General features: G+C 35.2%; 1 protein-coding gene across 1 annotated transcript; it reads left to right on the top strand.

Moving 5' to 3' along the window:
- Positions 1–1,735: 1,735 nt before the first annotated feature.
- LOC136225765 (telomerase reverse transcriptase) lies at positions 1,736–8,086 on the top strand. Its single transcript, XM_066013876.1, has 12 exons — positions 1,736–2,085; positions 2,156–2,233; positions 2,560–2,625; positions 2,713–2,881; positions 3,717–4,357; positions 4,463–4,589; positions 4,823–4,967; positions 5,159–5,294; positions 5,402–6,625; positions 6,695–7,218; positions 7,314–7,586; positions 7,678–8,086. The coding sequence occupies exons 1-12, from the start codon at positions 1,783–1,785 to the stop codon at positions 7,952–7,954; spliced, it is 3,963 nt and encodes a 1,320-aa protein (XP_065869948.1). The 5' UTR covers positions 1,736–1,782; the 3' UTR covers positions 7,955–8,086.
- Positions 8,087–14,599: the final 6,513 nt, after the last annotated feature.

Here is a 14,599-nt window from a genome sequence, read left to right as displayed (position 1 = left end):
GCCCAACGCTCTCGGCTTCGGGGCTTGACCGCTCTTTCTTAGCTGACTGATAGGGATTATGTTGATTGGTGATGAAACCGTCAAGGGTTGGATTCTGGTGTCCTCCTACTTGTGGAGGGTCGTCTTCCTTCTCTTGCCTGATCGATCTCACAGGAGATTGATCTCTTTCTCTCTCATATTGCACGGAAAGGAGTCTGGGTCCGATGGCGGCGTACCGGGGAGACTTTTTCCCCTGGATTGGGTGTCCAGATCTTTCGTTTGGCTCTTCGGAGAATCGACATAACGGTGGTGGCAGCTTCAGATAGTGTGGTGTCCAGTCGAGCAGTTAGTGTCTTTAGGTTTTTTTACGTACCTGAATGTTTCTTCTGCTATTATCAACTTTTCTTTCACCTCTGCCATTTAGATGACATGCTCTTGCCTCATGATGCCGACGACTTCATAGACAGAATTAAGGTTTTCTGTCAAGCGTCATGAGATAGCACCCAAGAGCCTTTGTTGTTGTCCCATTCTTCCATCATTTCTAGGATTGGGTCATCATTGACATGACAGTTCCGACATGTTTCTTCTTCTATGTTTCTCTAGATCTCTATTTTGGGGAGTGCACTAGTGGAAGGGATTTCAATAGAACTGCTTAAACGAGTCATTCTTGTATCAGTCCATGCTCACTGCACAAATTTGATGTGGTTGAATCTTGAAAGTCTACGTGTCAATCTGTAACTGCACAAACTCAAGGTTAAAGGGGGGGGCGTCTCTACGATGAACCAGCTCTAATATCTAAGTCGGTTCGTGGAGGAGACTGCAGAATGATCACAATCAGTAAAATAAAGCTATAATGCAAACTTAATGTAAATATGTATATGAACTTGTTTACCTCGAACTGAGCTTATTCTATTTATACTGGTCGAGTTATAGAAGACGGTTTACATATTGCGGAGTAGGGTGGGCCACGTGACTACTCTACTATTAATAGGAGGAGGTAAGTCCAGATATCAGGGTCTTATATCCCTCAAAGTCATTTGACCCGCGATTCCCAGATCGGGAATGATTACGATAACGGTTATATTCTTGACTGGGTTTGTCAAGACTTCCCGAGTCAGATACGCAATCGTTTTGCTGTAGCTAAAGACCTGGGGACATACCCGTTCTATTTTTAGAGAGTAGGTTCGAACGTGTCAAATGTGACAAAATTATATTTATCTGATATTAAAGGTAAACCATTTCTTTTCCGGAACCGAACAAGTGAATTCATGGTTATTCTTTTCCTTTCTCATTATTAATCTTTTTGGATTCCTTCCCGTTATTTACGTGAGAACCAAACATTCCACCTTAATACTCTCTCCATTCCATTATATAAGTCATTCTAGGGTATTTCACACAAATTAAGAAATATATTGGTTAACTAAAAAAAATTCTCTCTCATGTCACTATTGGGCAATAAGCATTGGAATATTAAAAAACACATGTACCAATACAAAAAATATTCTTCTCTCAGGTCACTATTGGGTAATAAGCATTGGAATCCTAGAATGACTTATATTTAGGGAAAAAACTAATTTGCTAGAATGACCTATATAATGGGATGGAGGGAGTATCAATTCTCAGATAATTTGGTAGGATTTAATATTTATATATTCAACTTTAGTTTTTTTTATCAACTCTTAATTAATGTGGTAGGATTTATTACTTAAATAGGTTGTATGCTACTACTATTTATTTTGTTTTACCGTTACTCGTCTTGAATGGAAAAGGCGCCATCTTCTCCAGTACTCTTCCGAATTCAAAATGCCAAAGAAACGGAGGGTTCCAGAGGTCCTATGGAGGCTATTCAGGGACCAAGCTCGTACTCTATCCACTACTATCACATCCTTCATTTCACCTCACGTACTACAACCGTCTCAATCTTGCCTTTGCAAGACTCATCTCTGTCTCAGTTGCTGCGGCAGCCAAGAGAACGCCATATCCTTTCTTCTCCGACCCCAAGATCCCGCGGATTACCGGAATCTCCTCAGTCACTGTTTTGTAGTCGTTCACGACAATGCTCCTCCTTTCGGTGCCGCGGAGCTCCACAATTGGCCCCAACACGAGGTCCATATTCATGAACTCCTTTTTGTGTGTGTTTTTTTTTGTTTCCTAAATTGTGCTTTTGTGTTTATAGATTGTTGTACGGACTATTGAAGTTATGATAAGAGAGCAATCCTCGTCTGTGAATGTAATATGTAGCGGTTATGATAAGGCAAGTACTTCCAATTCTCCTTTTCAATTATTGTTTCTTGATTCGTCATTATTAGAACTCGTTTTCTTTTAAGTCCTTTTTTAGAATTAAAAGGGAGCAAAATGACCTTTGTTGCTGGTTCCTACTATTTCTTAACTGATGTTTAGTTGAGTTATTTAATTATTATACACGTACACGTTTGATGTGTTTAATTTTCGTGAAAATAAGACTCCAAGGTGTAGTAATGAGGTGAAAATCAATAGTGGTTTTTGTAAATATAATACCAATTTGAAACGATTGGTTGTATGTCAATTATTTATTTATTGTTTGTTATCCATTCATGACAGTTTAATCATTCAAGCCCTATTGTTGAGCTTCTGACTTCTTCAGCATGGGCTCTTCTATTGAAAAGGGTATGTGGGTATTCAATTATGTCAAATGATTGATCCTTGGTGTTAATTAACAAATTATCAGGTTGTTTCCAAATTGTATCAATGCAGGTGGGGGATAATGTCATGCTTTATCTTCTAAAGCATACATCAATCTTTTTGCCACTTCCTCCTAAGAAATACCATCAAGTGACTGGCCCCCCTGTCACAGATTTAGCCTTTAAGTTGATGAAGCATGCAGCACAGCCAGAATCTCAGGATCCTTCATTTATCACTTCTGGTAATTAAGAGTTGGAAATATCTCATTGAGGTCTCCAATAATGTAGTGATTGATGATATTTCTTCAGGAACTGACGTCATATATTTATGTGCAATTGCTTGCAATTTTTATAGTAGGAGAAGAGTTTGAGAAAGTGCTTCTTCGTGTTTATTAATACTATGTCGCACAACCTTTATTGCTAGGCAGTCCTGCTTGCTACTAGATCTAAAATTTTGCCCGAGTCATGAGTGGTTATATCAATGAATACTATGATCTGGTAGGTAAAGTTAAGTATAATTCTAGGAAATGAAAGAACCTGAATGCTTGGATATAATGTACATTTCCTTGAAACAAGTTTGTAACACTTGTTGTCTTCTGTTTGGTATTTGCATCTAGATTATGGATTCTTGGGGGGTTTTGTGAACCAGAAATAATATTTCACTACCAATCCATCGTCTCTCTTAAGTTTGTTTGGAAGAATATCCAGGACTGATGGAATGTTTGCAACCTGTTGAAGTCTTAAGTTATTTAATCGACATTTAAGATTACAAAAAATTTGAGATTTCATGAAAGAAGAAATAACCAGATAAGAAGAAGTTTAAAGACAATGTTTCCCCCCTTTGATTAATATATGATATGTGATGAATTAGAAATTTCATCTAATTTAAGAGTCAAGTCACGAAAGTAAGAATCCAGCAGTGAACTGCGTCTTGTAATATCTTTCTTTCTATTTTGTTTTCTATATTCTCTGTACTTCCTTACTGTTGCGATTTTACTATATCTCTCAATCATTGGCCACATTTTAAAGCAAGATGGAAAGATAGAATTGGATTTTTAGAATATTTCTTTATGCCAGGGAACAGGAAAAAGAGGAGTGGGATTAGTAATGCTAACTCAAGAGTTGATATACAGCAGCATAGTACTCCTTCTGTTCAGGTTTCCTCAGGCTGTGTTGGTTGTAATGATAGAAAATATATAAAACCTTCCAGAAGGCATCCTCCTAACAAGTATGACAAGATAAGTGTCTCTGAAACAGCTTCAGAAATGATTGGAAGTGATTTTACAAAACATGAAGAGCTTCCAAATGGAGAACTGATTAATCAAAGAAAGCGTTCAAGACCTTTAAGGTGGGAGCAGTGCAAGAAACCCAAGCATTCAAATAATGATGATAGCTGTTGTATCAGGGCTTTTAACAGGTATCCTGCTAAGAGAGATGGTCATCCAAATATTCTTGAAACAGTTTCATCAACAATTGGAACTTGTTCTGTGAAACATGGAGGGTCCTCAAATGAAGAGCACAATGGCTTAAATCCAGTTATAGAGAAGCCCAAGAAGAAATCGAGATTATTTGGGTGGCTTCGCGGCAAGAAGCGTAGATATTTAGATGATGAAACAGCTTGTGATAACACCTGTTTCTTAATGGATACTATTGAAGAAAATGCTATTCGGAATCTACAATTTGACCATGACAACAGGAAAAGTCATTCCAATAGAAAGGTGATTTCTTTTTCAGAACTATGTAATATTGTCACCTGTTGTTGGAGTTGGTTCCTTAATTATTTTTCAGGTCAGCTATTAATTTCTGTAATTGGCTAATTGCAGATGCCCCAGCAATGCTCTTGTTGTCATGTACTGCAAGCTTCCCATTTAGTCACCAAAGGGGCGCAAATTAATAGGCAACCCATATTTTATAATTCGAAACAATATTTATCTGTTCTTCCACAGAAACGTATCCTCTCATATACTTAGACGTTTATGTGCAAATTGGATTCTGTCATACTTCTCTACATCCATGTCACTATATTATCATTGTCTACTCTTCTTTATCTACAATGAATTGTAAGCACATTAGTATTGGTGGTCATTGTTCCTTAAACTTCAACTTGTACAGCTCTAAAGGTTCTGTTAATTTTATTGGGTATGTAAATGAGAAAAACTGTGCACGACCTTAATAATACACAGACATGTTATATTCCTTATATCCTAATTTTTCCGGTTCAAAGTCTCTTGTTGGGAGTATTTTTGGCCTATCCACTGCCAATATAAATGGTTCATCAGCTCAATGCTCCCACAGCAGCGATTCCTGTCTCATTGGATCTGCATGCCTGTAAGCTGAAGTTTACATTACATGCAATGTTTTAGGGTTCTAGTGAATTATTTTTATCTTTTATTATTTTCGTATAGTTGATCGTTGGTGGTACATTACTGAAGCTAACCTTGGGGTATGCGGAGTTAGATATGGGGCATAAATAACAACTGAAATAGATGTGTTCAACCTGGTTTGCATTTATGTTTTAGGTATCATTCACTTACAAATTTGCTTAAGATTCTTATTCATCGGAGTCATCATTGCAACCATGTGAGGTTATTGGATAAGCATTTAATGATTTCATCTCAGACTACCAATAAAAAAAATTTGGGCTTGGCAGATGAGGTTAGTTTTTAGCTTGGGACTTGTCTAAAGTGTGGGAGGCATGGAATTCCAGTTTAATGAATATTTTCTTGTAAGAATTTGTCAAGATTTATTTTGTTTTCTTTCAGGAGAATGATCCAGATAGAGAAGTATCTAAGAAATCCAATGATGTGAATTCTGAACATTGCATAAGATCCATGAACAACAGAGACCAGATAGAGGAAGTAAAGTCCTATTGCTCGAAAAGTCAGGTGGTTTCATTTATATGGGCTGTTTGTAGAAACTTAGTTCCACCAGATCTGTTGGGAACTCCTTCCAATTGGAGGATCTTAACGAGAAATATTGCCAGGTTTATTCAGCTTAGAAGATTTGAAAAGTTTTCATTAAAACAATGTGTGCATAATTTGAAGGTTTCAGAGTTCCCTTTTCTGTCAGATAAACATTGTTTGTGCCACTTGGGTATTGCAGCAATGAATGATGTGCCAAAGAAGAATTTAGAAATGCATAAAGGATTATGTGAGTTGAATGATGCTGTAAGTGATTTGAAACATAAGCTTTTAGAGAAATGGATATTCTGGTTTTTTCAAGATTTAGTTGTGCCACTGCTACAAACCCACTTCTATGTTACTGAAAGTGACCATGGCAAACAAGAAATCTTTTATTATCGCAAGTTATTTTGGGAGGGATTGAAAAATAAAAGCATTTCTAGCTTGAAAGACCAGAACTACCAGTATGTGAGTACTAGTGTTGTTGACAGAATTATAAGCAATAGATCGTTTGGATTCTCAAAGCTCAGACTTCTCCCAAAAGAGAATGGTGTTAGGATGCTTGCAAATCTGAAGGCGCCATCAAGAATGCTTTTAGGAGAATGCTCTTCTTACAAAAGAACATTGGGGAAACCACAATTTTGCCGTAAATCATTGAAATATAAGCATTTCAAGTCTGTGAATTGTGTTCTTCGTGATACATATGCTGTTCTAAAAGGTATACAGTTGAAAGAACCAGACAAATTAGGGTCATCAGTGTTTGACTATAATGATATCTATGGCAAGTTGTGTCTGTTTATGATTGGCCTGAAGAATGGTGGGAGTACTATGCCTAATGTTTTCATAGTTATCTCTGATGTATCAAAGGCATTCGATTCCGTTGATCAAGACAAGCTGCTTCGAGTGATGAAAGATGTCATAGTTGAGGATGAATATCTTCTACAACAGTCTTCTCAAGTTGTCTCCACTAAGAAATCTTTTTGGGTTAATCAGAATCTTATATTAGCTGATTCCAACCTCAGCTGTAGTCTTACAAAGTTGAGTTCTGCTCGCTTTGGTTCGTTGCATACTTTGCTTGTTAATCAGGTGCTTTTTCTGAACATTTCATTCATATATTGATATTTCTGTCTTCTCAAATCACATTATGTTTTGCAGGGTTTGAGCAGGTATATTAAGAAGGAGAAGCTATTTTTCAATCTAAATGAGCATGTGAAGCATAACATACTGCAACTCAATGAAGCATTTTACTTGCAAGGCATAGGTATACCTCAAGGAAGTATTTTGTCTTCTCTACTGTGTTCACTGTACTATGGCCATCTAGAAAGAAATGTTGTATTTCCATTTCTTGAAAAAACTTGTGAACCCACCACTGAAACTAGCAGTGAGGATAGAGTAATTCCATCATCTTGTTATACGCTTCTCAGACTAATCGATGACTTCTGCTTTATATCAACCTCAAAGGAACAAGCAGCTGGCTTTTACACCAGGTTACGAAGGGGATTCCGCGATTATAACTGCTATATGAATGAGAAAAAGTTTTGTATAAATTTTGATTCTGGACATGCATCGCTGCTTCCATCGAACCGAATTTATGTTGGTGAAGATGGTATCTCATTTCTTAGATGGAGTGGCTTACTTTTAAACTCTTGCACTTTAGAAGTTCAGGCAGATTACACAAGGTTAGATCCTATCCTACTGATTTTCTATACAACAATGCAGCATGTTTTTTATTTGGCTAGGGACAAGTAAGGATTATATTTAATCTGCTGCACAGATATCTAAACAGCCATTTGAGATCAACTCTTACCATATCGTGGCAAGGTAAACCAGCTGCCCGCCTGAAGGCGAAGCTCCGTGACTATATGAGACCTAAGTGCCATCCCATATTCTTCGATTCAAACATAAATTCGAGTCCAGTTGTGAGATTGAATATCTATCAAGCATTTTTGGTCTGTGCAATGAAATTCCATTGTTATGTTTCTGAGATGTTATACATGTGCAAGCTACGCCCAAGATTCTATTTGAAGATAATTGCAAGGTCCTTCAGGTACATAACTATTCGAGTCCTCGTTTCCTGTTTGTTTTACTTTTCTCCCCAGTTTTAGCTTCTTATTTGTGTTTATGTGAACTGGTTGTAGATACATGTACATGCTGATAAAGAAAATGATGTGTTCTAGACGAACTAGTTGTGATTTCAAACCAATTCTGGAATTGGAGGAGGAAGAAGTTGAATGGCTTGGGCTGAATGCGTTTATCAAAGTACTTAAGAGAAAACAATCTCGGCATGGTAAGTTACTAGATTTATTGAAGTTGAAGTTGTTAGTGCATAAAATAAATGGGAATAATGTATCTTCTCAACTTAAGTATGCAGTTGATAGCTCACATTCATCTGCTATGTGGAAAATCAAATATTAGATGTTTGATATTGTAACATGCAGCTTGGTGTTTAACTGCTTGGACCAATTTTTTCGATTGTATATTTTTTGGCTATCAACCTCATCAATTTGTAATTTCTTGGGTTACATTTTGCTTCCCTTTGATGTTTTTATGGGGCTAAACTATTTGATGTGTTAAATAATTTGATGTGTGGGCTCACTTCACTTCGGAAAACAATAATTTATGTTGGCCACTCAAATTTTCATTATATTTATAATCTGAATTTGTTAATTATTAAACTTTTTTAATACATCATATCATTTGTGTATTTAATTTGTCTAAAAAACTTGATTGGCCCCTTAAATTTTCAAAGTATCTTGACAACTCCTAAACTTGTATAAAATGATCATTTGGCTCTCTGAACTTGCGTAAAATGTAATCAATTAATCATTCGGTTCAAAAAAGTATGTTAAATGTAAAAATATATATTGTACATCTCTTAGATTGTTATATTACATAATTTATAAAATAGATTAAAAATGAAATTCTTACTTGCTCAACTATAAAATTTGTCTTCTATGATATTAGAACCGTATATCCCGACCTTAAACGTTTTACTTTTTTTAAAACTGTATGGAATATATTTTCTGTATTTAACATTTTTTTTTTTGCAACCGAGTGATTAATTTATTACATTTTATATAAATTTAGAGGGCTAATTGAATATTTTATGCAAGTTTAGAAGGCTATCGAGACACTTCGAAAATTCAGGGGTCAATCAAATTTTTTGGACAAGTTCAGGAAGCACATGATGTATTTACACTAGAGCATAGTAGAATATGATGTGTAAAAATAATCACCATCAAAGAATCATTTAAATTATTTATGCGAGTGTATTCAAAATGAGAAATTTTCAAACCTTGTCCATTGCACAGTGTCATAACCCTGATAAGGATGCATCCGTTGGAGTTGAGCTGGATTAGCTATCATATGATTGGTGGCACTGATTACTGAGTAGGACCAGAGAACGGATTATGAGGTTGCTGCCATGACATATGTGCTTGAGGACCCAGGTTATAGTTATAAGCAGCAAGATTCTTTGGATGTTTGCACTTGTCAGCCTAGTGGCTAGGATCTCCACAATTGAAGCACCTAACACTCATTCTCTTCTTTTGATTTTGTTTCTTTGGTTGCGGTGATGCAACAATGGAAATATCGGCTTCCCGAGGTGTAGATATACCAACAGAAGATATCAACTTTTTTTTTTTTTTTTTTGTAGTTTGAAGGATTACCCTCAATAGTTTTCAAGCAGGAGTTCATAGTAATCAATGTAAACCCTTCTGAGTGACAAGATTCTGAACAGTGAAGTGATATTCTTCATTCAAATTTTTGAAGAGAAGAGCAAGTAATAGATGCATAAGGTATGGATTTTCCGAAGCAACCCGATTATCTAAAATACCTTTAGTTTTTTCATATAAGCAGTTATAGACAACTCACCTTGTTCTAATGAGGGAGGAATTGCCCACCAAAACTCAGTTGAAGGGAAAAAAACTTGAGTCTATGACGTAAGTATAAGCAGGTTGTCCGGTTGAATGAGGAACGGTGGATGTCGGATGATAAGAGGTAGACATTAGTAAATCAGTTGATTCAGATGATGCGGAAGTAGAGACTACTGATGCCATGTTGGATGTATAATAGTTACACGGTGAGAATGTATGTATAATAGAAATAGAAAGAGAGAAGTATAGAAATATAATGAATTCCTTTAAATAAGTTACATAGGTTATAGTGGTAGATAAAAGAATTAGTGTAACAATTATCAACACAAGTTAGATAGGAATAGATAATGTGTAATAATATTGACAGACGTAAGTAGAGATGCACACAAAAATCTGGAAAATCGAAAAACTGAAAAACCAAACCGAAACCAACCCAAAAATAAGGTTAACTAAAGTAGATGGACCAGTGTACGGTTTTTAATTTTAAAAATAGTGGTTAGTGGTTACTGGTTACAGTTTCTTTTTTCCAAAACCGCGGTTAACCGAGACCGACCGAATATCAATTAAATATTAAAAATATATAAAAAGTACATTTATTTATATGGTTAAACAATTATTTAGTCCCTATATTTTTACATAACTCATTAACCAGTCCACTATTTAATTACAATGTCTCTAAATTTTTTCACTTTTAATGGTACTAAATGAGATGAAAATATGTAAATAACTCTCAGTTTATTTGCGACGGTCTCTCTAATTTTAGTTTATGCGGCTTTCTTTTTCTTTTATGTTTTTCGATATAGAAACAAAGACAAGATTTTGTTACTTGTTTTCCAAAACTTTGTAACCAGAAGTTTGATTAGGGGCAATTTTGCCTTTTAAAAATTTAATTTTATCCGTTTAATTGTTCTTTAACATATTTGTAGACGGAGATTTTATATAGGGACTAAACAATTTAATAGAATCAAAATTGAGGGATCATATAATTATTTTAAAAAAGTTTGGGACTAATTAATGTATTATGTAAAACCATAAGGGTTAAATAATTAGTGTATTGTGTAAAATGACATGGATATAATGCACGCACATCTCTCTCTCCGCAGTTAAATCAACCCGTCGTCTTACTCACAATAAAAATTAGAATTCTTTTGTTATTTTATTTTTATTTACTAATGGTTAGAAACCGAAATAAAAGGTTAACCGAATTTAGTGGACTAGTATATGGTTAATGATTTAAAAAAAACGATCAAATGGTTAACCGACCGAATTAACTTTAATGGACTGGTTAACCGATCACGTGTACCCGTAGACGTAAGGGTAGTTTCAAATTTTTCGTACTAACTCCACTATTGGACCTTTTTACAAGTATTATACTTTATAAAAAGAAAAACTTCTTTTTATAATTATATATACATGTTTTATGGAATTGATGTTAGCCGCATAAGATATTGACTGCAACCCATATGTGAAAGACAAATGCTTTTTTCAAAGAAAAAAAAAATGTCAAATGCTTATACATAATGGAAAGTTATTTTTGACTATTTTGATAAATCTTAACATATATAAAGTTGTCAATTTGACTATTTTGATCACCAACTCAAAATATTTGAAAGTTATTCTTTGACTTGATGCTGTGGTTGTGATTAAGTAACAAATCTTACATTTTGGTAATAAAGTCAATCTTGATTTTGATTGAATTTGGTGATCTTGATTTTTTATGCATTTAAATTCAAGTTTTATGGATTATTATTTTTTTCTCTTTTTACCGTTTATATTTTTTGTTTGTTACATTAGGGTTTTTTATATTTCGCTAAATAGTTTGATTGTTGTTCTGAATTTTTATAAATTTCATATTAGTTCTATTGACTTGCTTAAAATGATTATTAGCTTACATATTGGCCCCTGATACCTAAAGAGACTTGTTAGAATTATAACAATTGAGCCCATATCATCATTTTTTAAAGATGAAACACTCCAACTTTCATAGTGTTAAAGATTTAAGCTAATCTGTCTACGTCCATTTAGCATACAGAGTTGGCCTTTTGGTTTCCAGAATCGGTTGAAATATAATATCAGTATGGACATATTATCACTACTCAATGTCAATAAAAGCTAATGTGTGGCATCCATTTAGGGATTATTATTTTTAAAAGGTTTGTAGAAAGGAAGACATCGATGTGCTAAGCAGGAGATGAACCAATTAAGGGGCATCCATCTCAAGAATCGCACTAATCTTGTCCAGATTTGGATCAAATCTTCTTTTGGAGACGACGTACCCTAGAAATTTCCTCGCTCTAATCCCGAAAATGCACTTCTACAGGTTAAACTTCAGCTGATATTGTGAGAATATTGTGAATGTATTAATAATATCACTAGGGTGATGTTCCTCATATGTGCTGAGGACCACCATATCTGGTGGATTTTATAACGTGTTTTAAAGGCGGAAAACTAAATTCAAACACATAAATTTGATTCTCACAGATCACACAACTAAAATAGATAGAGTTAAAGAATTTAATCACATGATACCGTGAAATGAAAGATGTTCCATTTGTTTGCTTGATCTTCCTCTTAACTCGAGATTAGGAGTTGAAATGCGAACTACCTCCCCTTTCACATTTGCAAAACAAGAACATGCACAACTTGCAATTGCCAGAATAAAATCCTTGTATCCATAATCAATCCCTTGCCCAAAATCCACTAGGTAGGGTGGTGGCTCTCTCTTTGCTTTAGTATTCTATCTTTGCTCAAATAAGTATGTGTGAAAGCTTGTGCGTACATGCTTGCATTAGTTAACCCTAGGTTATAATTAACAAGCCTTTATATGCTTATTACGTAGGTTAATAATTAATTAAACAAAAATTAAATCTCAAAACCTAGTTAGCATGAATTCCGACGTTTTTGAATTTCTATAGGAATCAAGATCGAGAAAAGAAATATGGGTAAATTCCAAAAAAAACCCCTGTGGTTTGATGTTGTTCCAAAAAAACCCTTGTGGTTTGTTATTACAAAAAAAAAGGACTGTGGTTTGCGCCGTTACCCGAAAAACGGAAATGAGCTTAACACCGTTAATTTGCTGACGTGGCACAAGGGTAAAACGGGAAAATCAAATTTTTTTATTTTTTTTTTATTTTTTTCTCTATTCTCTCTCCTCCTTCTTCTTCTCTCTCCTCCCTCTTCTTCTTCCTTCTCCTTCATCATCTCTTCTCTCCTCCTCCTTCTTCTTCTTCCTTCTTCCTTCTTCTTCTTCTTCTTTTTTCTTCTTCTTTTTCCCCACTCTCTCTCTTCTTCTTTTTTTCTTCATCTTTTTTTCTTTTTTTTTAATTTCCAGAATTCTGGAATTTTCCAGAATTCCGGAAAATTCCAGAATTCTGGAAAATTTCTAGAATTTCTGGAAAATTCCAGAATTCTGGAAAATTCCAGATTTCTGGAATCCAGCCCTTATAGACACCACCAAAACCTCCCCTACCTGGCTCCCTATCCCTTCTAAAATTAGATATTGCAGTTCTCAATTCTGCAAAAGTGAAGGCTTTGAACTTTGAATCAAAATCTCCAACCTTCCATGAACACAATCATTTCCCCAATAGTAAAAAAAAACAGATGAAGAGGTGAGATTCAAATTTCTCATTCTCAAATTAAAATAAAGGAGAAAGGAGTGATTGTAAAATTACCATCGATGAGATTGGCGACGCTACTCGGAACAAGGTCAGGGTCTGGGATGGGCTCGGCCGGTGGCGGCGGCGATGGTGGTTCAGGAGATTGAGGATTGGATTTGGTGGCAAAGACTAATTCTGGATATGAATTGTACAAAAATGATTTCCAGAAATCTGGAAATTTTCCAGATTTCTGGAAAATTCTAGATTTCTTCGAGTGGTGGAATTTTTTTTAAAAAAAAGAATAGAAAAAAAGAAGAAGAAGAATGAGGAAGAAGAAAAAGGAAGAAGAAGAAGAAGAGAGAAGGAAGAAGAAGAAGAAGGAGGAGAGAAGGAAGAAGGAAGAAGGAGGAGGAGAGAAGGAAGAAGAAGAAGGGAGAAGGAAGAAGATGAAGGAGGAGAGAGAAGAAGAAGGAGGAGAGAGAAGAGGGAAAAAAATAAAAAAAAAATAAAAAAAAATTGAATTTCCTGTTTTACCCTTGTGCCACGTCAGCAAATTAACGGTGTTAAGCCCATTTCCGTTTTTCGGGTAACGGCGCAAACCACAGTCCTTTTTTTTGTAATAACAAACCACAAGGGTTTTTTTAGAACAACATCAAACCACATGGGTTTTTTTTTGGAATTTACCCAAGAAACATATAGTCTCTCACTTAACTAAAATCTTCCTCTAAAAAATGTGCAAAAAGATACTTCTTCCGATTTTAAATAAGTGTCGTTTTAGATAATTATTTTTGGCACTCCTGGCGAGGCAGGAGTAAGAGGCATTTTTCGTAACTTTCGTGGCTTTCCCAAAGGTTGTTTTGCTTTTTCTACCCCTCCTTCTTTCGCTTATATGGCTGAATTGAGAGCCGCTATTTTCGCAATTGAACTTGCTTGGGAGAAAAATTGGTTTCAGCTTTGGGTTGAGTCTGACTCAATGTACGTAGTTAATCTGCTTAGGCACCGCTCCATGGATGTTCCTTGGAGTATTCGACAAGAGTGGTTGCATTGCCTCAGCATTTGCTCTAGAATGAACATTATCTTTTCACACATCTTTAGGGAAGGTAATAGAGTTGCTGATGCATTGGCAAGGTTTGGAGTCTCTTCCTCCGTGATCAATTGGTGGCCTTCAGCTCCTACTTTTTGCCACAAGTTTATCAATGATGACATTTGTAGTATTTCACAATTGCGTTTTTCTTGACCTTTCCTATCTTTTCTCCTCCCCCTTCTTTTGTTTGTTCTCCTTCCTCTTCTCTTGTTCAAACACTTATTTTTCTTTTATTTTTATATTGCGGGTTTGGCAGTTCTTGGGCCATGGGTGCTCACCCCGTCCTAGTTCTGTCTCGTCCCAATTTCTATAAAAAAAAAGTGTCGTTTTCGTTTTTCAATAAAATTTAGTATAGTTTTTTGGTCTAAGCATTTAACTTTTGTCTTGATTTATGTGTTTTTTAAGTTTTCAAAGTTTTTTCTCTAACCATTATCGGAGAGAGAATTTTTATTTAGTTAATTCATGTAAATTTATTAATTTAAGTGCATATTAATTATGTTTTTTA

The sequence above is a fragment of the Euphorbia lathyris genome, chromosome 4 (genome assembly GCF_963576675.1).
Source record: "Euphorbia lathyris chromosome 4, ddEupLath1.1, whole genome shotgun sequence".
Lineage (NCBI taxonomy): Eukaryota > Viridiplantae > Streptophyta > Magnoliopsida > Malpighiales > Euphorbiaceae > Euphorbia > Euphorbia lathyris.
Note: the sequence above shows the minus strand (reverse complement) of the source record. Positions and strands in the feature narration are given on the sequence as shown.